Source organism: Molossus molossus, unplaced genomic scaffold (assembly GCF_014108415.1).
Source record: "Molossus molossus isolate mMolMol1 unplaced genomic scaffold, mMolMol1.p scaffold_m16_p_3, whole genome shotgun sequence".
Classification (NCBI taxonomy): Eukaryota; Metazoa; Chordata; class Mammalia; order Chiroptera; family Molossidae; genus Molossus; species Molossus molossus.
In genome coordinates this window covers 117,083,370-117,105,715 of record NW_023425366.1, presented here as the reverse complement: position 1 = coordinate 117,105,715, position 22,346 = coordinate 117,083,370, and the positions used below count along the sequence as shown (strand labels likewise).

Sequence of the window (22,346 nt, the reverse complement as noted above, 5' to 3'; positions counted from 1 at the left end):
TGCCATTTAGACATTATCACACAATCCTATTCTGAAAGACATGTTCATTAAAAACAAAGCAAAAATAAAAATTCACAACCTTAATTACCAGATTTGTCATTTAAAGGGGAACAAAATGGGTGGAGGAGGAGGAGGGGCTTTCTTACAAGCTTTTCACAAGTGTCACATTTTCTCCTTAAAAGGGAAGGATTTCAAAACAAAGGTGAAATAGCTTAAACAGAAATATTCATAAAAAGGAACTTTACAGAATTGTGAACAATATTAAGACAACATTGACTAACCAGTTTCATTACAGCATCTTTCCCCACTCCCCCCAACCCCTTCCCCAGTGTCCAGCTAGGACTAGAACAGGCTTTGTGTTCAGACAGAAAAGAATTCAAAATCCCAGTGAAATAAACTGTGCCAAAATCCCACAGGCATCATCCCTGTCTCCCACACCCCCATGTCTTCTGATATCCACAAACCTGGGTTCTGATCAGTGGAAAAGGGCCAAGGTTGTGAGGGGGAGAGACCCACATCAGTGTGGCCACCTTTCTTATATATAATTACATATTCACTATAAATGTTGACCTTCTGCAAAGTGTGACTTTGGAAAATCCAACCCATGCAGAGGGAGACAACACTGACATCCTTCAGGTGACTTCTCCTTTTTCTTAGCCACATTCCAACCCCCTCTGGTCCCCTGTCCAAGGAGAAATACTAGGTATTCAAGGATGTCTTGGATCCACCTCTGAGGGGCCATTATTTCAGGTTCAGTCAGGCCCAGTTCTCCTTTTCCCTCCTGACAGACCTCAGGGCCCTGGAAGCACCGAAGACCAAGCTGCTGGCTGAAGTGAAGACACTCATTCTGTTTCAAGAGCTGAGCCTAAGAAATGGTCATCGTCGGTTGGTCAGGCTGGGTCTGAGTCAAAGGGACAGACAGGAAGAAATACTGTCTCCATGGGAGGAAAAGAGGAAAGGGAAGAGAATGGAGAAAAGTGGGCATGCAGAGGGCTTGTGCAGGGGCAGGCTGGAGAAGGTGGGACCACTATGAGGGCGCCTGGGTCAGAGTGGCTCTTCAAGACCATGTGAAGTCTGTGGCATAATGGAAACAGGAAGAAGCCCATCCCTCTCCCTCTGGTGGCCCTCAGGACTCCCTTCCCAAGGGCTGGAATGCAAATCTAAATACTAAAACAGCTTACTGAGGAGTGAGGTTCCCCCTACACCAAAGCAAGGAAGTCTGATCCCAGCCCAGGGCTCTGTAGTGATGGCGACTTCGGGTGCTGAAGAACAGTGAGGAGGGCAGCCTTTTCTGTGAGGCTCAACCTACAGGCTGACTGACGCTCTCCCTGGAAAGCCAGAGCCCTGTCTTCGCTTGACTTTGCCAATCTCTTTTCAGTTCACAAAGGCATTTCTGGAGTTGGCTGCACGTTGGTAGCTTAAACATGACAATCATCATCAGATGGTCAACTGAGGTTGGAGGGCCCACAGGATCCTCCATTTAGTCTGTGCTGGTTCATCTTGGCCCAGAGCCTCTCTCTGCAAGGAATCCAGCTGGGAATGTGGATGTGACCACAGCATCTTCGCTCTGAGGGAAGCAATGGGGAGGCTTCCAGTTCTCACTGCTGATTCTAGTTCCTCAAATGGAAGGGGTCTGAGATAAGACAAGCTTGGAAGAAGGGGGAAAAATAGCCAGGCAGCAGTTTCTGGGCAGCTTCTATCCTGGAGTAAGAGCCAGTGTGGGTGGATGTGTGTGTGTGTGTGTGTGTGTGTGTGTGTGTGAACACACAGCCACCTGGTTTGGGGGCCAGTGCCCAGCTCAAGAGCTTTGCTACAGGCCAATCCTGCTGATACCCCTCCCCATCCCAGGACATTCAGGAGAGGAGTAATGCTGTGTGCTGTGCTGATGGCAAGTCTCAAAGTCTGTATAAAAGGAGATGGAGACAGGTCGACTGGTCCAGAGTCAAGTCCCAGGACCCCAACCCCATGTGAGGATGAGGGGGTCAGAGGGAAAATAGGGGGAGTGGGAGCTTAGTGTATGTAGGCCCGGTACACGGCAGACATGTCGTTGTCAGACTGGTCCAGTGCCTTGGCTCTTTTGTATACCTGGAAAAAAATGAGATGGGCTCAGTCTCTCACCACACAGCTGTTAAAGACATGGATCTGCTTCCTGGAGGTGGTTTAGGTGTGGTTAGGTAGGTAGGTTCTGGAGTTCAGGCTGTCTGGGTGTGACCTCTGGCTCCTTCGCTGACTGGCCTGACTTTGGATAAAATGCCCCAGCCATTGTTTTTTGATATCATGGACAAGGTAATAGGGTTATGGGGAGATTAAATGGAGTGAAGGATGTATAATGTTCAGAGTGCCAGCACAGAGGCAGGGCTCAGTGTTGTTAGTAATTATAACAATGTCCCTTCCTGCTGAAGACCCTCCAAGGACTTCCCATGTTATTCTCCGGGCTCCTGCCCTTGCCCTTTCCCCTGCAGAGGACGTCCTTCCCTCAGCATGGCTGGCTCCTTTCCAAAGGCCTTCTTTCCTACCACCCCATCTATAGCAGCAACTGTACCCTTTTACCCTGGTCACTTCTATCTCATTCCTCTATTACATTTTATTCATATTTCTGACCATCTGAAATTATTATTTGTTTAAATACTTAGGTGCTTATTTTGTGCCTTGTTCCATTAGAATGTGCACCAACCTGTTGCCAGAGCCTAGTATGGTGCTTGGTAATTACCAGCTGCCCTGGAGATACTAGGTGAATATAAAGAAGTATGAAAAGAATTAAAAAGCCCTCGTTCAACAAGGGTGGTATGGCATCCAGTCATGCTGAAGAAATGCAGTTGGACACAAGGTACCTCCCTCACATGGCTGGTTGCATTAAAAACAAAAAAACAAAACAAAAATATAGTCCAGTTCGAGCCACCATAATTAAGTGTCCATTATAGCTCAGGTGAAGTTGTCAACTCAGAATAAAGGCTAAATAAAGACCTTTTCAGATTAAAAAAAAAAAACACTTGTCACCAGCAGACCTGTATTACAGGAAATGCTAAAGCAAGTTCCCCCAGCTGAAAGGAAATAACACCAGAGAGAAATTCAATTCTTCAGGAAGGAATGCACAGCACTGCAAATCATAAATTAGGAAAATTATAAAATTATTTCTCCTCTTAATTTAAAATACATATGACTACTTAAAGCAAAACATTTCAACATTGTCTGGTGGGTTTAAAACAAAGGCAGATATAACACATAGGACAGCTGTAACTTAAAGCAGGGGTTCTCAACCTGGGGAGTTTTGCCCCCCCAAGGGATAATGTCTAGATATAATTTCTGTGGAGGTGTTGTTAATATCTAGTGGGTACAGGACAGAAATTCTGTTAACATCCTGCAATGCACAGGACAGTTCCCACACAAAATGTCAATGGTGCCCAGGTTGAGAAACCTGCCTTAATAAGGGTGAAGGCCCTGGCCAGTTGGGCTCAGCGGTTAGAGTGTCGGCCTGCGGTCCAGAGAGTTCCGGGTTTGGTTTCCGCTAAGGGCATGTACCTCGGTTGCAGTTTGTCCCTGGCCCTGGTTGGGTCGTGTGGGTGGCAGCCACTGGATGCTTCTCTCTCTCTGCCTCCTGCCCTGTCTGAACAAAAAATGGAAAAATTTCCTCAGGTGAGGATTAAAAAAAATAATAAGGGTGAGGTTCAGAGAGGTAAATGGATCTATGTTTTCAGTAATTATTAACTCAAAGTAGGCCATAAATTTAAATGCATATTGCAATCCCTAGAGCAAAAACAGAAAAAAAATAATGCATCATTATTATTTTTTATCCTCACCTGAGGATATTTTTCCGTTTTTTGTTCAGACATAGTGGGAGAGCGAGGAAAAGAGAGAGAGAGAAACATCGATGTGAAGGGAACACATCGAGTGGCTGCCACCTGCATGACCCAAACCCGGGTCTCTTGGGCCGCAGGTTGACGCACTAACTGCTGAGCCAAACTGGCCAAGGCAAATAATGCATTATTAAAAAGCCAATAGAGCCTGGCTGGTGAGGCTCAGTGGTTGAACATTGACCCATACACCAAGAGGCTGCCAGTTCAATTCCTGATCAGAGCAGATGCCCAGGTTGTGGGCCAAATCCCTAGTAGGGGATGTGCAGGAGGCAGCCAATCAATGCTCTCCCTTATTGGTATTTTTATCTCTTCCTCCCTCTCCCTTCCTCTCTCTCTCTAAAAAAAGAAAGGAAAAAAAAGGCCAATAAGTATCTAAAATGAAATTCTAAAAAAATATTCAAACAACACAACAGAAGGTAAGAAAGGAGAAACAGACAAACATAAGCCAGAAGGGAGAAACAGCAATCAAATAATAAACTAACAGCTCTGAATCTAACCACACAACAGACTTAAAGACAGACTAAATGTTAACAGACTAGTTAACTTTATGATCCAATCAGTAGAGAGCCTAAAGTCACACTACCCAAACAAATGGCCAGAAAGTGCCATGCTCCACTGAGAAATTAACCAAAATGTCTATTTCCAAGCGAATGAGAGAGAGTGGTGGCAAGCTGGAAATCACCTCATAGAGAAGTATTTCCAACACAAACCACACACAGAACCCTTCAAAAGTAACTACAGTTAAAGATAAACTCATCAACAAATAAGTGATAAAGTACATGAGGAATCTACTGCCAAGAGAGAACCCACAGGTGAAACAAACATGAGAAACGTGAAATTGTACTGCAATCTAAAAGAGTGAAATAAGAGGACTTCCAGTCAAGATGGTGGCGTAGGTAAACGTGGTACTCGCCTCCCACAGCCACATCAAAATTACACTACAGAACCATCATTCAGAACCACCTGACATCGAACTGAATGGAAGTCCTACAACTATGAAATAAAAGCAGCAGCCACACTGAGCTTGGTAGGAGGGGCAGAGGTGGGGAGGGGCAGAGGCACAGACGGGCTGGTCCTAAACCCATGTGTGGAGGATAAAAATCCTCCCAGAAAGGCTGAGAAAGTCCTCCCTGAAGAGTGAGGGGTCCCCGTCCCTCACCAGGCTCCTAGCTCAGGATTCCAGTACCAGGAAGAGAAGTCCCCATCACCTCTGGCTGTAAACCCAATGGGAATTGAGGCTGAGGCTGCTGGAGTCCCAGGCAGTTCCTCTTAAAGGGCCTGCACAAGGACTTACTCAAACTCACTCCTGGGCTCCAGCATTGGAAAGGCAGCTTGAAAGGCTCCAGGAACATATAGGGAAGAACTGAGTTGTTTGGCATTGGGGCAAGAGCTGGAGGGGCAGCTTTCACCTGGACAGACTTGCTGTGGGAGGCCATTGCTCCTTTGGTGAACCCTTTCCTGGGGCAGCAGACATAGCCATATCTGGGACTCCAGCAACCTGGCTCACACTGTGGTCCACCCCCCACTGATTCCCTGCTCCACCCAACCTTCGGGCCCACCCTAAGCTGTTCCCAATGGCTTTACCATAGGATTGGCCTGTCTTAAATCCTGCTTCAGATTTTCCTAAAATCTCTCAAACAAGCAGCACCTGGTCTCAGCAAGCCCCATACCTCTGGTTAAGTGGCCCCAGGCCTGGCACCAACAGCAGCTAGTCTTGGTTCACACCTTGGCTTTTCCTAGGTACTTCCAAGTCCAGCACAAGCAGCAGCCACCTGCAGATCACTTTGTAGCTTGTGCCGGGTGGCCATGGGTAGAACACAGGCAGAGGCTGACCTTGCCACAGTGCCAGCACACCCAGTGGACAGATTCAGACCACAGTGAAGTGCCACCAACCAACCACCTCCACAAGTGACACACTCATTGAGTGGACTCAGTGGGTACCAGAGCCCTGCTGAAGTAAACCTTGCTCTGTGTGGTGGGCCTTAACACAGCTGATCCTCCAAGGGAGGCAGAGGCCAGTGGTCAGTGGGCACAGTCAGGTCTTGCAGCTGACCAGCCTGAGTAAAATCCCTCCCACTGATGTGCCAACAGCAATCAAGAATCAATTACAACAGAAATGTATACAGTCCACACTAAGGGTGCATCTCAAGGGCCCAGCTGAGATGATCAGGGAGGCTGTGTCACTGGATCCTACAGGACACCTACTACAATAGGCCACCCTAGGAAGCCTAGGAGACATAGCAACTCTACCTAATACATAGAAACAAACACAGGGGAACAGCCAAAATGAGGAGACAAAAAAACGTGTCCCAAGTGAAAGAATAGAATAAAATTCCAGGAGAAGAACTAAACAAAATGGAGGTAAGCAATACATCAGATGCAGAGTTCAAAACACTGGTTATAAGAATGCTCGAAGAACTTAGTGAGTCCTTCAAGGAACTTAAGGAGACCTCCAAGGAACCATGTGAGAACATCAACAACATAAAAAAGGACCAGTCGGAAGTGAAGGATGCACTAACTAAAATAAAGAATAATTTACAGTGAAGCAATAGTAGAGTAGGTGAAGCCAAGAACCAAACCATTGAATTGGAATATAAGGAAGCAAAAAACAACCAATCAAAACAGCAAAAAGGGAAAAGAATCCAAAAAAATGAGGACAGTGTAAGGAACCTCTGGGACAACTTCAAACATACCAACATTTGCATCATGGAGGTGCCAGAAAGAGAGAGAAAGAAATTGAAAACCTATTTAAAAAAATAATGACATAAAACTTCCCTAACTTCGTGAAGGAAACAGACATACAAGTCCAGGAAGCACAGAGTTTTCCAAACAAAGTGAACCCAAAGAGGTGTACACCAATACTGTACACATCATCATCAAAATGCCAAAGGTTAAAGACAAAGAGAGAATCTTAAAAGCAGCAAGAGAAAAACAGTTCGTTACCTACAAAGGAGCTCCCATAAGACTTTCAGCCAATTTCTCAAAAGAAACTTTGCAGGCCAGAAAGGAGTGGCAAGAGACATTCAAAGTGATGAAAAACAACAACCTACAATCAAGATTACTCTATCCTGCAAAGCTATCATTTAGAATACGTGGACATATAGTTTCCCAGACAAGGAAAAGCTAAAAGAGTTCACAAGAGTTCACCACCACCAAACCAGTAATATGAAATGCTAAAAGGTCTTCTTGAAGGAGAACAAAAATATAAATAAAATGGCAATAAATACATACCTATCAACAACTGAATCTACAAACAAAATGAGCAAGCAGAACAGAAAAAGACTCATAGATACAGAGAAGTTTTCATTGCTTGACAAATAGGAGGGGGCTAGGGGACTGGGTGAAAAAGATGAAAGAATTAAGGAGGACAAATTGGTTGTTAGAATGATGAACCTCAAAGGGAAGGGTGGAGGGAGGGCGGAAATAGATAAATCAAAGAACTTCTATGCATATATACATAACCAATGGACACAGACCATAGTGTGGGGAAGGCAGGAGGAGGGCAGGGTTGGGGAGAAGTGGGTCAATGGGGGAAAAAAGGGGGACATCTGTAATCCATTCAACAATCAAGATAAGTTAAAAATAAATAAAAGAGTGAAATAAGTACTCAATTATTTAGAATTTAGGGACAGAAATTAATAAACGATGAAAAAGCAGGTTTGAAAAGAGCAGTATGGTGAGATTTTTGTTTTTGTTTTTCTGGATTTAGCTACTCGACACCTGTTAAGTATTAAACTTGAATGAAAATGTCTATCAGCTTGTAACACTTAAAGCTACAGCTTCTAAAATAAATGAATCTGTGTGTTTCATAAAATGCTTTTATTGTAACTTTATGGTAAAGACAAACATTGCTCAGCTGTGTTTATTTTTATTTTTAGAAACATCATTTGGTTGTCTCCTGTACCCACCCTGACTAGGAATCGAATCCATCACTTTTGGTGTATGGGACAAGACTCAGCTGTTTTTTCTTTTTAAAATATTTTTTCTTTATTGATTCTAGAGAGGAAGGGAGAGGGAGAGATAGAAACATTGATGAGAGAGAACAATGACTGGCCACCCCCTGCATGCTCCCCACTGGGGATTGGGCCCACAACTTGAGCATGTGCCCTGACCAGGAATTGAACCGGCGACCTCTTGATGCATGGGTTGATGCTCAACCACTGAGACAGACACACTGGCTGGGCTGTTTTTTCTTAAGATTACATTTCTATCAGGTACAGATGAAAAAGCTGAACTTCTAAAAAACTCTTTTCAATAAGGGCATGTATAGATGCTTAGTAAATGTCATTTGAAAAACTTAATGATTAAACACTCCAATTGCCCTGGCCGGTTTGGCTCAGCGGTTAGAGCGTCCGCCTGCGGTCCGGAGAGACCCGGGTTCGGTTCCCGCTAAGGGCATGTACCTCGGTTGCAGTTTGTCCCCGGCCCTGGTTGGTCGTGCGGGTGGCAGCCACTCGATGTGTCCCTTTCACATCGATGTTTCCCTCTCTCTCTCTTCCTCTCTCTCCCTCCCACTCTGTCTGTACAAAAAAAAATGGAAAAATGTCCTCGGATGAGGATTAAAAAAAATAAATAAATAAACACTCCAATTAATAGGCAGACATTGTCAGAATAGATAAAAATGCAAGCTACAGACCTGGCCAGTTTTGCTCAGTGGTTAGAGCCCTGGCCCTCAGACCAATGAGTCTGGGTTCGATTCTGGTCACGGGCCATGTACCTCAGTTGTAGTTTGGTCCCCGGCCCTGGTCGGGGTTGTGCAGAAGGCAACCAGTCAATGTGTCTCTCTCACATCGATATTTCTCTTTCTCTCTATCCCTCCCACTCTATCTGAAGATAAATGGAAAAAAAAAATATCCTCGTGAGGATTAAAAAAAAAAACCCACAAAAAAAAATCAGATAATAGATTTCAAGACAAAGATCAAGAGAACCATTTCATAATAATAATGAAAAGAAAAATTCATCAGGAAAACATAATAAACGAGTTTCAAAGGCATTAAGCGAAATGGGGTGAATTAAAGAAACAAACAATCCTATGATCATAGTTGGGAGATTTTAATAGCCTTCCCTCAGTGACTGAAAGAACCATAAGAAAGGTCAGTAAAGATTATCTGAAAAACACTACCAACCATCTTGACCTAACTGGTATCTGCAGAACACAGCATCCAACAACTGCAGTCTTAAGAACAGTCTTCTTAAGTGCACATGGCATACCCAGCAAGATAGACCATCTCCTGGGTCACAAAACAAGTCTGAGTAAACAAGTTAAAAATCATACAGGGTGTATTCTTTGGCCACAAAAGAGATACACTAGAAATCAATAACCATTAGCCATCTAGGAAAACCCTAAATATCTGATAAACTTTGAAATGATCCACAGGTCAAAGAAGAAATCACAAGGGAAGTAAGCATGGCTCAAAAAGAAGTATACAAATTTTTAATGGTCCTGCTAGAAAAGGCAGGTCTAAAATCAATGACCTAACAGTCCACCCTGAGAGATTAGACCTGAGAGCAAAGAAAAGCCAAAATAAGTAGAAGGGAAGAACAAGGAGAAAAAGGGAAGGCTGCTGGGACTTGTGCACTGGGTCTTGCAGTTAGTTACCTCATTGGCTGCAGCTGCCATAGGAGTTGGATGGTTGACGGCATCACCTAGTGCAATGGCTAAGCGAAGATCCTTCTGAATGTATTTCAGGTAGAAATCAGGTTTAAAGTTTCCTTGCAGAATATCTGAGGAGAGAAAGCCACTTATCTGAAGAATTAGAAGGACCTTAAACAAGAAACCACCTGCAGTACCATCAGGGCTCAACACCTAGCATTTCCACCCCTCTCAGACACCCAAGAGACAAGTTCCCAGCCTATACCCCCCAAATTCCATCTGCTGTGTCTCTGGACCCCTACTTGGGGGCATGGACTGACTGGAGAAGATGCATCTTTCATACCCAATGAGCCATTGAAGAAGAGACTGTTGTGACAGCTGCCTGACCCAGTTCCTCAGCTCTAATGAAAAATAAAATGTGCCCTGGCTGGTTTGGCTCAGCGGTTAGAGCATTGGCCTGCAGTCCAGAGAGACCCAGGTTCGGTTCCCATTAAGGGCATATACGTCAGTTGCAGTTTGTCCCCGGTCCTGGTTGGGTCATGTGGGTGGCAACCACTTGATGTTTCCCTTTCACGTTGATGTTTCTCTCTCTCTCTCTCTCCCTCCCACTCTAGCTGAACAAAATATTGAAGAATGTCCTTGGGTGAGGATAAAAAATAAATAAATAAATAAAATGCAAGAAGAGAGGCCAAAGACAACTTACTTTGGCACTTCTGATCCAGGAAGATGCTGGCCAATTGTCCTTGATTGAGGATGTCCAAGAATGTCTGCTGGGACTGGCCTGTCACTTGGGCCAGGGTTAGCCCCTCAGCGATGGTGGCCATGAAGCTCCCCTGGACCATGTTCACAATCAGCATCATCTTGGCTGCATTGCCAACCTCACCTGCCCAGGGCAAAGAATCACGGTTACTTCCCAAGAATCCCGCAGGCAGGGACTTTCTGCCTACCCTCACCCCAGCTCAGACCCACCTCTACACCCAGGGAAGGCCCCATTCACGTGCCCCTGACAGAACTGGCTCTGACCCTTCTTCCTCCTTCCAGGCACTGACTGTGCAAATCAAAGGAAACTTTCCAATAGGAGCCCCAGGCTGAGAGGCCGTGTGGGATTGACACTGTCATCAGTGCAGTCTAGAGGGGGATGTGGCCCTACAGGTGGGCAGATATGTTACCTAGAAAGAAGGAGGTCTTCCCCATTGCCTGGAAGCAGCTGCTGCAGTCTTCATATAAACCCCTGTCTCCAGCAGCTAAGATCACCAACATTCCATCATTAGAGAGCTGCTGGTTCCCTGAGACTGGGGCTTCCAGAAAACGGCCCCCCCTGGACACAATCACCTGGAAAGGAAAGTCACAGCGTCTGGAGGCCTTGTCCCTCCCAGGAGTGTCAAGCAGGGAGCAAAGAGTGTCCTAGGGTGAGAGTACCTGGACCTCCACACCGAGGCCCCAAAGCCAACATCTGTATAAAGGTGCTGGACTAACACTGTGGGAGGGTCAGCAGACTCCTCCAAAGATGCCTGACTCACATAGAGACTGGGTTCTCAAAAACTTCTACTTACTGTGAATTTCTTATAATGACCAAAGGTTATAACCAAACATGGCCCTGCCAACTGCCTGGCTGACCACACCTCCTATGGACATGGCCGGTCCCTGACTTTAGCCACTCTCAGAACACACATGGGCCAGAAATCACCACTCCCTCACTTGGGCCCAGCAGCTCAGGCAGGAGGAATACTCTGCTAGTTATCAACTGCAGATAGATGCTTAAACCAAAAAGGCTATGCTGACAGCCTGGATAACTTCTCACTGTGAGGCTGGCAGGTACAGGATCTGATGCCCATCCCAGCTGGACAGCACCTCTCCTCTCATGGCCACTTAGACTAGCTGTGACTTTGAAGGTAGAGAATGATGACAGGCTAGTTCCAAGGCTATTGGCCTCTCCTCTCCTCTCTGGCTTTGGCTCTAGAGCAGGGGTGGGGAACGTCCGGCCAGTGGGCTATAAGGTCCATAAAATCAATACCAGCTAACATTACACGCCTCACCAAATTAGCATGACCAAATATAGCAGGCTAATTTTTTTTTTTTTTTGGTCCGTGCCCCTAGCGGTGAACTATACCTGGGACTCTCTGGTCCACAGGCCGACGCTCCAACCGCTGAGCCAAACTGGCCAGGGCTAGCAGGCTAATTTTTTTTTTTTTATCCTCACCCGAGGACATTTTTCGATATTTTGTTCAGATAGAGTAGGAGGGAGAGAGAGAGAGAGAAAGAAACATGGACATGAAAGGGACACATTGAGTGGCTGCCACCCACACGACCCAACCAGGGCCGGGGACAAACTGCAACTGAGGTACGTGCCCTTAGCAGGAACCGAACCCGGGTCTCTCCAGACCGCAGGTCGACGCTCCAACTGCTGAGCCAAACCGGCCAGGGCTAATTTTTTTTTTAAATCCTTACCCGAGAACATTTTTCCATTTTTGGTTCAGATAGAGTGAAAGGGAGAGAGAGAGAGAAACATCGACGTGAAAGGGACTCATTGAGTGGCTGCCACCCGCACGATCTAGGGCTGGGGACAAACTGCAACCGAGGTACGTGCCCTTAGCAGGAACTGAACCCGGGTCTCTCTGAACCGCAGGCCGACACTCTAACCTCTGAGCAAAACCGGTCAGGGCTAGCAGGCTAATTTTTAAGTTGATAATTTTGTATGGCCCTCAAATGGCCCTTGGCAGAAAAAAGGTTCCCCACCCCTGCAAAGTAACCAAGTTGCCCACATTTGGGCATGGTCAGCCTGGGTCTTGGGATCCAATCAAAAGGATGCTGGAGGGCCAGCCCGAACAGGGCTGCTACCTGGGCCAGCTCAGTGACTGTGTCAGCGTCCACTGTTGACATGTCCACGTAGCACTTCCCGGGGCGGATCCCTTGCAGCACACCACTGGGGCCCAGCACCAGCTGTGGGGACACAAGGGAGAAGCAATAGCCCAGGCCCCCAGCCAACACCCAGGAGCCCTTAGACTTAAAGTCAGAATCCATTTGCTTTTTTGGCTCATTTCCTGATTAGGAGCTAAGATATATTAAGGCTAAAAAGGGAAGAGCAAGTAAATAAGCAAGGGAAAGAAAAGTATTTTTAATATGTTCCCATTTATCTTTAAAAAGAGTATGTTCCTTTCTATTAAAAACTTCCCATTTAAAAGATGAAACCTTAATTTTTGGGGCTTCTTTGGATTTACCTGGATTAGACTAGTCACCACTTTAACAAGATGACTACTGCACTTGAACTCTTAAAACATACAAATACAGCGATAGTTAAACATAGGAACTTGGCACACAGACCAAAAGCACACTCAGCCCCAAAGCTTCCAGCTCAACAAGAATATACCACAGACCATTTCAGCACAGACCTCAGGGATCCTACTCATTTTCATTCTTTGTTCTGATTTAAAGGAAGTCTGTATTCAATTTATGCAAACACCCTTCCCAATGGAAGATGGCCCCCAGATGGGAAATTCAACCCCCCACATGCAGACACTCACTCCGTGTGCAGGGGAGAAGGGGAGGAGGCCAGCCAGCTTTCCTGGCCACAATCTGAGACGCTGAGGGGAGGGAGGGGATCCTTACATCCTTGGCCGCCTTTGGATCCGACACACAGGCAAAGGTGATGTCACAAGTTGACACAACTTCAGCGGGGGTTCTTCCTAGGCGGGCCCCCTCCTGGATGAACAAATCACACTGCAAAAGTCACAGATCCCAACGTGAGCTGCAGGCAGTGCACAACAAACACAACAGCCAGGCCAGAGACACGGTGCCCAGTCCTCCTGGCTGGCCTCCCAAGGCAGGAGACTGAAGCTGAGGCTGAGAGCTCAGGACACCAGAGCTGGCGGTCTGACTTTTTAAGGGAAGTAAATGGGTCCTCTTAAGGACTGTCTGGTGTTTTTGCATACATGGTACCTAGACTGATGTTCTACTTCATAGCAAGCACAAAACAAGTGTCTGCTGAAGTATTCTTGTTTGAAGACAGGATGTTAACCGTGCCTGTTTGCAGCCCTGAAAGGCTGTCCTGGCTATGGCAAAACCATGCAGTACCCTGAGTTATCGGCACTATGCTAGGGAAGCAGGGTTGGGGCTGGGATTCTGCTGTTCCTTATTGTGATGTTTCTGGGGGTCTAAAAACACTAAATTTTCTTTTCTGAGAATTAAAATCACCCAGAACATCTCATGACAAAACACATCACTAACATTTTAGTGCATTACCTTTTTCCAAAGGCATTTAAAAAAGCAATCAGAATAATTTGAACCTACTATTTTGTGTCCAACCTTGAATTATTTTATAAGACTTTCATTTATCCATATTGTAGTCTCTCATAATTATCACTTACAATGGATGGCTGCAAAGTATTCCATCAAGAGACATCTGGATTTACCTAATGACTCCCCTGCAGTTTGATATCTGGACTGCTTTTAATTATAAATGACTCCAACAAATATATTCATGTATACTTCTCCTCTATGTTTTTGAATTGGTCTCTATGAATAAATAAAACAGGCTCCAAATGATTTTCATGCTCTTAATAAATGTACACAAATGGTTTTCCAACAGGGCTGAGTCAATGTACAATGATCATCATCAAAGTTTCAAATCACCAGCACTGAGTACATCATTTAAGAACAACAAACAAGCACCATAAATACATTAAAGTTTTATCCTGCTTGATTTAACCAGCTAAAAATAGCAATTTCTTTTTGTGATATATTTTGATTACTCCTGATTACTAAACCTTTTAAGTACCTTTGTTTTTTTAATTGTTTCCTCTTCTGTGAGCTACTTTTTAAAAAATGTTTTAATTTACTTTTTCAGAGAGAGGAAGGGAGAGATAGAAACATCAATGTGAGAGAGAAACATTGATTGGCTGCCTCCTGCACACTCTCCACCAGGGATCGAGCCCACAACCTGCACATGTGCCCTGACTAGGAATCAAACCTGGACCTCTCAGTCCACAGGATGATGCTCAATCTACTAAGCCACACCAGCCAGGCCATGAGCTACTTTTTATCTTAGGAGTTATCAAACTACATGTTTCATAAAGTTAACATATTACTATTTTCTATCATATTTGCTATAAGCACTTTTAGTTGGTAACCTTTAAATTTTATTTTGTGTTGTGGGGAGTAATGTTAAAAACTGTTCATTTTTTGTATGGTGCCAGGTAGGTACTGGAAATATTGGGGGCAGAACACTTTGTAACATATATGATTGTCTAACCACTATGTTGTATATCTAAAACTAATATAAAAATATTGAGCCCTGGACAGTCTGGCTCAGCAGTTAGAGCATCGACCCGTGGACCAATGAGTCACAGGTTTCTTTCTGGTCAGGGGCATGTACCTGGGTTGCAGTTCGTCCCTGGTCTTGGTTGGGGTCGTGCAGGAGGCAACCAATTGATGTGTCTCTTTCATATGGATGTTTTCTCTCTCTCTCTCTCTCCCTCCCTACACCTCCCACTCAATCTGAAGATAAATGGAAAAATATCCTCAGGTGAAGATTAAAAAAAAAAAATATATATATATATATATATATGTAAACTATAATTGAGAACAAGAAAAAAAAGACAATTCATCTTTTTTAGTGATTTCGATTACATCTAGACTTAGAAAGATCTATGTTGACATTAGTTTTCTTTTTTTTAATCTTCACCCGAGGATGTGTTTATTGATATTAGAGAGGAAGGGAGAGAGAGTGAGAAACATTAATGAGAGAAACATCAACTGGCTGCCTCCCATGTATGCCCTGACAGGGAATCGAGCCCAAAACCTTTTGGTGTATGGGATGATGCTCCAACCAAATGAGTCACATTGGCCAGGGCTATTTAGTTAGTTTCTTTGTTTTTTTCTGGTTTTGCCACTAAAAAAAATTAATAATTTATCTGGAATATATTTTATTATGTGGTAGGAAGTGAGATTAGTATTTCCTCAAATTTCCAAACAGTCGTTCTGAACATAACTTACTGACCAACAACCCTTCTTCTATGTCACTGATTCACAGTTAGCCACCTCTATCAGAGAGTCTTAGGCTTTCTGGGCTACCTGGTAGGTCTCTCTTTACTATAGCACTGTATGCAAGATTTACTACATGCATCTTGGCCTCTTTTTTTTTTTTTTATCCTCATCTGAGGACATTTTTCCTTTTTTGTTCTGGTAGAGTGGGAGGGAGAGACAGGAAGAGAGAGAGAGAGAGAGAGAGAGAGAGAGAGAAACATCGATGTGAAAGGGACACATCGAGTGGCTGCCACCCGCACGACCAACCAGGGCCGGGGACAAACTGCAACCGAGGTACATGCCCTTAGCGGGAACCGAACTCGGGCCTCTTGGGACCGCAGGTCGATGCTCTAACCGCTGAGCAAAACTGGCCAGGGTGCATCTTGGCCTCTTAGTATGTGGATTTATATTACTGTTTTCACCTTTGCTTGGGAGAAGACATCCTCATTAACTCTCCATTTTCTGAAAATTTAAAAATGTTTCCTTTTTCCAGAAGAACCACAGACTCATTTTTATTAAGATCCTTTTATAAAAATTCCATGGGGATTGTCATAAGGATTAAATGGCTTTATAACAGGACATTTACTACATAATTTGTGCCAGGCACTGTGCTGAGTACTTTACATAATCTCATTTAACCTTTATACCCCCACTAAGTAGGGGCTTTTGGTGCCATCCTTTGACAGGCCTAGGGAGGTAAACTATCTCGCTGAAGAGGACAGGGAGCAGAGTGTGGCTTGGATTTAGATCTGCCCTATTCCAAACCCAAGTTCCTCCTGCTTTGCTCTACTGCCTTCCTGTAAAGTAATCTGGAAAGAATGACCTTATTTATACATTTTGGAATTCTAATAAAGAAAACAGAAAGACCACAGGCAAATCTATCAAAGGAGAGTACACTTACAAGCAAACTCTCTGGTGCTCCTGATGCTCTGCCACCGTGCAGCTCTAGACTCCCTGTTACTACCTAGCCTTGCATCACAAACTATCCTGCCGATGGAGTCTCTGCGATCTCACTCCTTTCTTAGGTCCCCGCAGTGCACAGCACCTGAAGTAATCCCTTAGCATGGCCTTCAGTGCTCTCTTCCCCAAAACCCCTTCAACTCTTCAACCAATTCTTTGTTATTCTTGAAAACAACTTTGTTTCAGCAAAGTGACTTTTTTACTTTGTCTAGAATGTTTTTGTTAATTCAAATACATCAGCTTCGCCAACTCTTTCAGCAATCACACTTCATTTCAGCTCTTACCACTGCACATAAGGAGACAAGCACCCAGTCATTTCACAAATACATGCTCGGCCACACCTTGTTCCTCAAGAAGCTGGTCCTTTCTCAGTCTTTCTTTTGTCCCTGGCAAATACAGTGTTTAGTTTTCTGGTACCTAGACTACAGTTCTTCACCTTTGCTTGGATGACAATTTGATGGGAGCCAGTGCCCCTCGCCATTACAAAAGGTACACATTCACAGCTTTGGAATTTTAAGGCAGGGCACGCAGGACATTGCAGACCCCTTGATGCTGTGGGCCGCCACTTTAGGTTAAGAACTTCTAAACCTGTTCTTTCCAATATGGTAGCTACTAGCCAAATGGGACTATTTAAATGTAAGTGAAATAAAATTAAAAATTCAATTCTTCCATTGTACTAGTCTTCATTCAAGTGTTCAAGAGCCACATGTGGCTGGTGGCTACCACACTAGACAGCACAGATATAGAACATCATCACTGTAGAAGGCAGTACTGCACAGCTCTATTAACACAATCCAAATGACTGACTACAGTATAGCCACTGAAAAGCACGGCGCAGATCTACCTATATGCATTACTTATCAATGGATTCATAATATATACACATTTGTATTTCGGTGGGCAAGGAAAAAAGGATGCAATAATCTAACGTGATCTAGCTTAGGTGATGGCAGGGAGGAAGGAATTTTCATTTTGTTTTATACCTTGGGTAGTTTTTTTTTCCGATAAATGATTTTTTTTTTTTTATCCTCACCCAAGGACATTTTCCCATTTTTTGTTCAGATAGAGTGGGAGGGAGAGAGAGGAGACAGAGAGAGAGAAACATCGACGTGAAAGGGACACTTCGAGTAGCTGCCTCCCGCACGGCCCAACCAGGGCAGGGGACAAACTGCAACCGAGGTACGTGCCCTTAGTGGGAACTGAACCCGGGTCTCTCTGGACCGCAGGCGGATGCTCTAACTGCTGAGCCAAACTGGTCAGGGCATTAAATGATTTTTTTAAACTGACTTAAAAAATTTTTTTCCTTTATTGATTTTGGAGAGAAAATGAGAGGGAGAGAGAGAGATAGAAACATCAACAAGCGAGAACACTGACTGGCCGCCTCCTGCATACTCTGCACTGGGGATTGGGCCCAAACCTGGGCATGTGTCCCGACCGAGAATCGAACTGGTGACCTCTTGGTGCACGGGTCGACACTCAACCACTGAGTCACACCACACCAGCCAGACTTAAATTAATTTTACAGAAAGAGAGTAACATCAATGAGAGAGAGAAACATCGACTGGTTGCCTCCAGCAAGCACCATGACCCAGGATCAAACCTGCCAGCTGAGTATGTGCTCTGACCAGAAATTGAACCGGCAACCTTCAGTTCATGGGATGATGTTCAACCCACTGAGCCACATTGGCCACAAAAAAATATATATTTTTATTGATTTTTAGAGAGAGGAAAAGAAAGGGACAGGAAGAAAGAGAAACATTGATGTGAGAGTGCAATATCGATCGATATGCCCCCTACCGGGGAGCAAGCCCACAACCTGAGCATGTGTCCTTACTGGGAATTGAACCAGCAACCTTTTGGTGCATGGGACAATGCCTACCAACTGAGCCACACTTGCCAGGGCACCCCTGGGTATTTTTAAAGGTTTATTATTTTTTTTATCCTCACCCAAGGACATTTTTCCATTTTTGTTCAGATAGAGCTGAGGGAAAGAGGGAGGAAAGAGAGAGAGAGAAACATCGACGTGAAAGGGACACATCGAGTGGCTGCCTCCCGCACAACACAACCTCGGTTGCTGGGGATGAACTGCAACCGAGGTATGTGCCCTAGACTGGAATCGAACTTGCGACTCATTGGTCTGTGGGCCAACACTCTAACCACTGAGCAAAACTTGCCAGGGCTGAATGTTTAGTTTTTACACTAATTCTCTAAGCTTATTTATCTACAGCTCTACATGTCTGAATGAGAAGGTGGCTTCTCCTACTCTACCATGTGCAGAATGCTTAGTGAAGACATCAGGAAGACATTCCCATCCTTAGTTACCCCAACTCCACAGGTCAAGGCTCTGTCCCACCCTGCCTGATAAGCACTACTCATTAATGCTTACTTTCTCTGCAGTCCGGTTCCAGACAGTCACCGTGTGACCCATTTTTAACAAGTTGGAGACGATGCCACTTCCCATGAGGCCGAGGCCCAAAAATCCTATCCTAAAAAAGAGAGAGACTGATTAGTTCGGGCGGAGTGGAAGGGATAGGGTAAGAAGGTATTCTGAAGGCAGAACAGACTCTGCTTCCTCATAAACCTGGGGTAGACCTCAGACCACCAGAAAAACTGCTCAGTGATGTCCTGACCATGCATACAGAGCCAGATGTGGCGCATGCAGACTGTACCTTTTCTTATGCCATTGTTTAAGTGTCCCTAGCCTGGCCGGTATGGCTCAGTGGTTAAGCATCGACCCATGCACCAAGAGGTCGCTGATTCGATTCCCGGTCAGGGCACATGCCCAGGTTGTGGGCCCAGTCCTCAGTGGGTGGCATGCAGTAGGCGGTCAGTTGATGTTCTCTCTCATCGATGTTTCTATCTCTCTCTCCCTCTACCTTCCTCTCTCTCTAAAAATCAATGAAAAAATAAAGTGTCCCTAAATTTGAATGGGAACTTCTAAACTCTTGACTGCCACAGAAAGAAGTACGACACATATGGTTTACGGCAAGTATTCCAAATTGTTTCCTTGCTACTTTGATAGAGGGTCTGAGCTTACAATTCCATGACAGTGATAAAGTGGATATTTTGTGTCTGATTTTGCAAGAGTTTTGAATTCTAGGTCTTCATATGCCTCTTAAAAGCACATCTAGATTTATGACAAGTAACTTAAGTGATGTGTCAAGAGCTGGCCACCTTCCTCAACTGCAGAAATCAGGGTCTCAGTCTTCCCTTCCCTCTCTAAGCTTCAAACCTACACTACACCTTGGCATTCTTCCTATTAGCCTGAGTTTTGGAGCCACCTTTCCCCAATGCGTGAGGTTCTTCCTCTACCTGTCTTCTCCTGTACTTCTCCTCACTGCTGCTGTCTGCCAGTCCATTCCCTTCTCTGCTCTCCATGCCCTTCTACACGCAGGCCCATTATGATCCTTTTTTTTAAAAAGTAATTTTTCTTATTGATTTTAGAGAGAGAAGGAAGAGGGAGAGAGATAGAAACATAGATGAGAGAGAACATCGATTGGCCACCTCCTGCATGCCCCCCACTGGGGATCTGGCCCACAACCTGGGCATGTGCCCTGATTGGGAAATTGAACCAGCAACCTCCTGGGGCATGGGTCAATGCTCAACCACTGAGCCACACCAGCTGGGCCGATTATGATCCTTTTTATGCTCTGCTTACCTTCACTTTCTACAGCCTGCTCCTTTCTGCAACCCCAAGAATTTGGGGTCTATTAGCTACTACTACTTTTACAGATGATTCTACCTTGCCCAAGTATCTTTTCTTGGTTCCTATACTTCATTATTATCTCTCCTGGCATGTGACTTGGCTGAACTATGCCTCTTTATTCATTTCTTATTACATCATGTAGTAGTTTTCACCTTGTGCTTTCTCTCAGCTCTAGACACATTCTGTAGCTTCTCCCCTTTGACCTGTGTTATCCTTTCAGTATTTTTGGTCTCCAGGAGTCACATTTGCAGCCACTTCTGCAAACTGGCTCTTGTACTCAAGAGCTTCCCCTAATCCCTGCTGGAATATGCACTTCTCACACTCTCTTTGTCCCTGTCTGCTCTAAGTTACTTGAAACAAATGTGAAAAATGGAACCTACTGGGCAATAAGACCTGAATAGACACTTCTCCAAAGAGGACATATAGATGGCCAACAAACATATGAAAAGATGCCCAAAGTCACTAACCATGAACGAGATGCAAATTAAAACTACAATGAGGTATCACCTTACACCTGCCAGAATGGCTATCATCAATAAATTAATAAACAACAAGTGTTGGTGAGGATGGGGAGAAAAGACCCTCCCTTGTGCACTGTCAATGGGAATACAGACTGGTGCAATCACTATGGAAAACAGCGAGGAGGATCCTCAAACAATTAAAAATGGAACTGCATTTTGACCCAGCAATACATCTTCTGGGTATATATCCTAAGAATTCAAAAACGCCAATCAGAAAGAATATATGCACCTGAATGTTCATAGCAGCGCTATTTACAATATTCAAGATCTGGGAACAGCCCAAGTGCCCATAAGTAGATGAGTGGACAAAAAGGCTGTGGTACACAATGGAATATGTACCATGTGGCTACAAAAAAAAAAGGAACTCTTACCCTTTGTGACAGCACGGATGGACCTGGAGATTATTATGCTAAGCGAAATAAGTCAGTCATAGAAAGACAAATACCATATAATCTCACTAATATGTAAAATCTAATGAATAAAATAAACTGACAAACAAAACAGAACCAGAGGTATGGATACATTAAACACACTGACAAAGGTCAGATGGGAGGGAGATGGGGAGAACTGGATAAAGGAAGGTGAAGGATTAGCTAAAGAACATATATTCATAGCCCATGGACACAGACAATAGTGTGGTGAGGGCCAAATGAGGGGTGCACAGGGGCTCGGTGGAGGTGGGCAAATGGTGGGGGGTAATGGGGGACATCTGCAATAGTGTCAACAATAAAAAAACTTAAATACAAAAAAATGGAACCTACCACCTTCCTCATCAAATGTCCACTAAGTTTCAAGCCAAAGGTTAAAAATATGATCTTTTGTTATTTACAGCTATCTGGGTAGTACAAGTTTTCCCTATAATTCTAAATCATGAGGACTAATTCTTTTTCCATTTCTTAGTGTTTTAGGACACCCAGTAGACCTGGGGATGAAGCTTCTGGATTTTTAACACAGCAACTGACAGTCCTTCATGGTGCCCTTGAGACAAGATGAAGAATAAGACAAGACAAAGAATCTGGACTAAGTGAATTAAGAACAATACAGCTGGTTACCTTTGTAGTATTGGACTATTGGGACAATACAGGTCTTGGGTGAAAGCACTGAGACTGTACTCAACCCGCCCTACTTTGTTTGTTTAAATGAAAACCATCACAACCCTCATTAAATGAATGGGTGACATCCATTTCCCTTTTTATTAGTACATAACATGACTCAATCTTCTCCACTCTACAAAGGGAAGTAACCCAAAATAACTGGTAAAATCAATGATTTCGATAGTACAAAAAATTAGAAATAACCTTTTGAAAGACAGACAGGAAATTCAGACTTGCTATTTTACTCAGAATTCTCATTCTCAGCAAAAAACCTTTTTCATCATCACAACTGTGAAAACACAACTGGTCAGAGTAAGGGCAAAGGTGAGTGTGGGTGCAATCTAAGGTTTGGTGACCATAGTCCAGACTCTCCTACCTGTCTGAGCAGGACAGAGAACAGCAGAAAGATGCATGAGGACTGGAAGGTGACTGCAGGGAGAGCCAGGGAGGGCAGAAAGATGAGCTTTATTCTAAATATTTTCATCTCTCCTCCCCCACAGTCAAATTCAGGGTTTTCATCACAGTTCTACTAAGTTAGAGTTCTCAAAGTATGGTCTCCTAATTAGAAGCAGTAGCAGCGTATCTGGGAACTTGTCC

At 44.4% G+C, this 22,346-nt stretch overlaps 1 protein-coding gene across 8 annotated transcripts in view; it reads right to left on the bottom strand.

Annotated features, from left to right (window-relative positions):
* Positions 1–338: 338 nt before the first annotated feature.
* GLYR1 (glyoxylate reductase 1 homolog) overlaps positions 339–22,346 on the bottom strand; it is a 43,171-nt gene continuing 21,163 nt past the window's right edge. The window contains exons 10-16 of one of the 8 annotated variants that reach the window (XM_036279144.1): positions 18,815–18,914; positions 13,054–13,164; positions 12,286–12,387; positions 10,617–10,779; positions 10,151–10,330; positions 9,454–9,578; positions 339–2,085 (exon numbers count right to left, since the gene is read on the bottom strand). In XM_036279144.1, coding sequence (XP_036135037.1) covers positions 2,011–2,085; positions 9,454–9,578; positions 10,151–10,330; positions 10,617–10,779; positions 12,286–12,387; positions 13,054–13,164; positions 18,815–18,914 — 856 coding nt within the window. In that variant the 3' untranslated portion in view covers positions 339–2,010. Of the gene's footprint in view, positions 2,086–2,138; positions 2,240–7,801; positions 7,851–9,453; positions 9,579–10,150; positions 10,331–10,616; positions 10,780–12,285; positions 12,388–13,053; positions 13,165–18,814; positions 18,915–22,346 lie in introns of those variants that run through there. The other 7 variants (XM_036279147.1, XM_036279145.1, XM_036279146.1 and 4 more) reach the window with 7 other exon arrangements.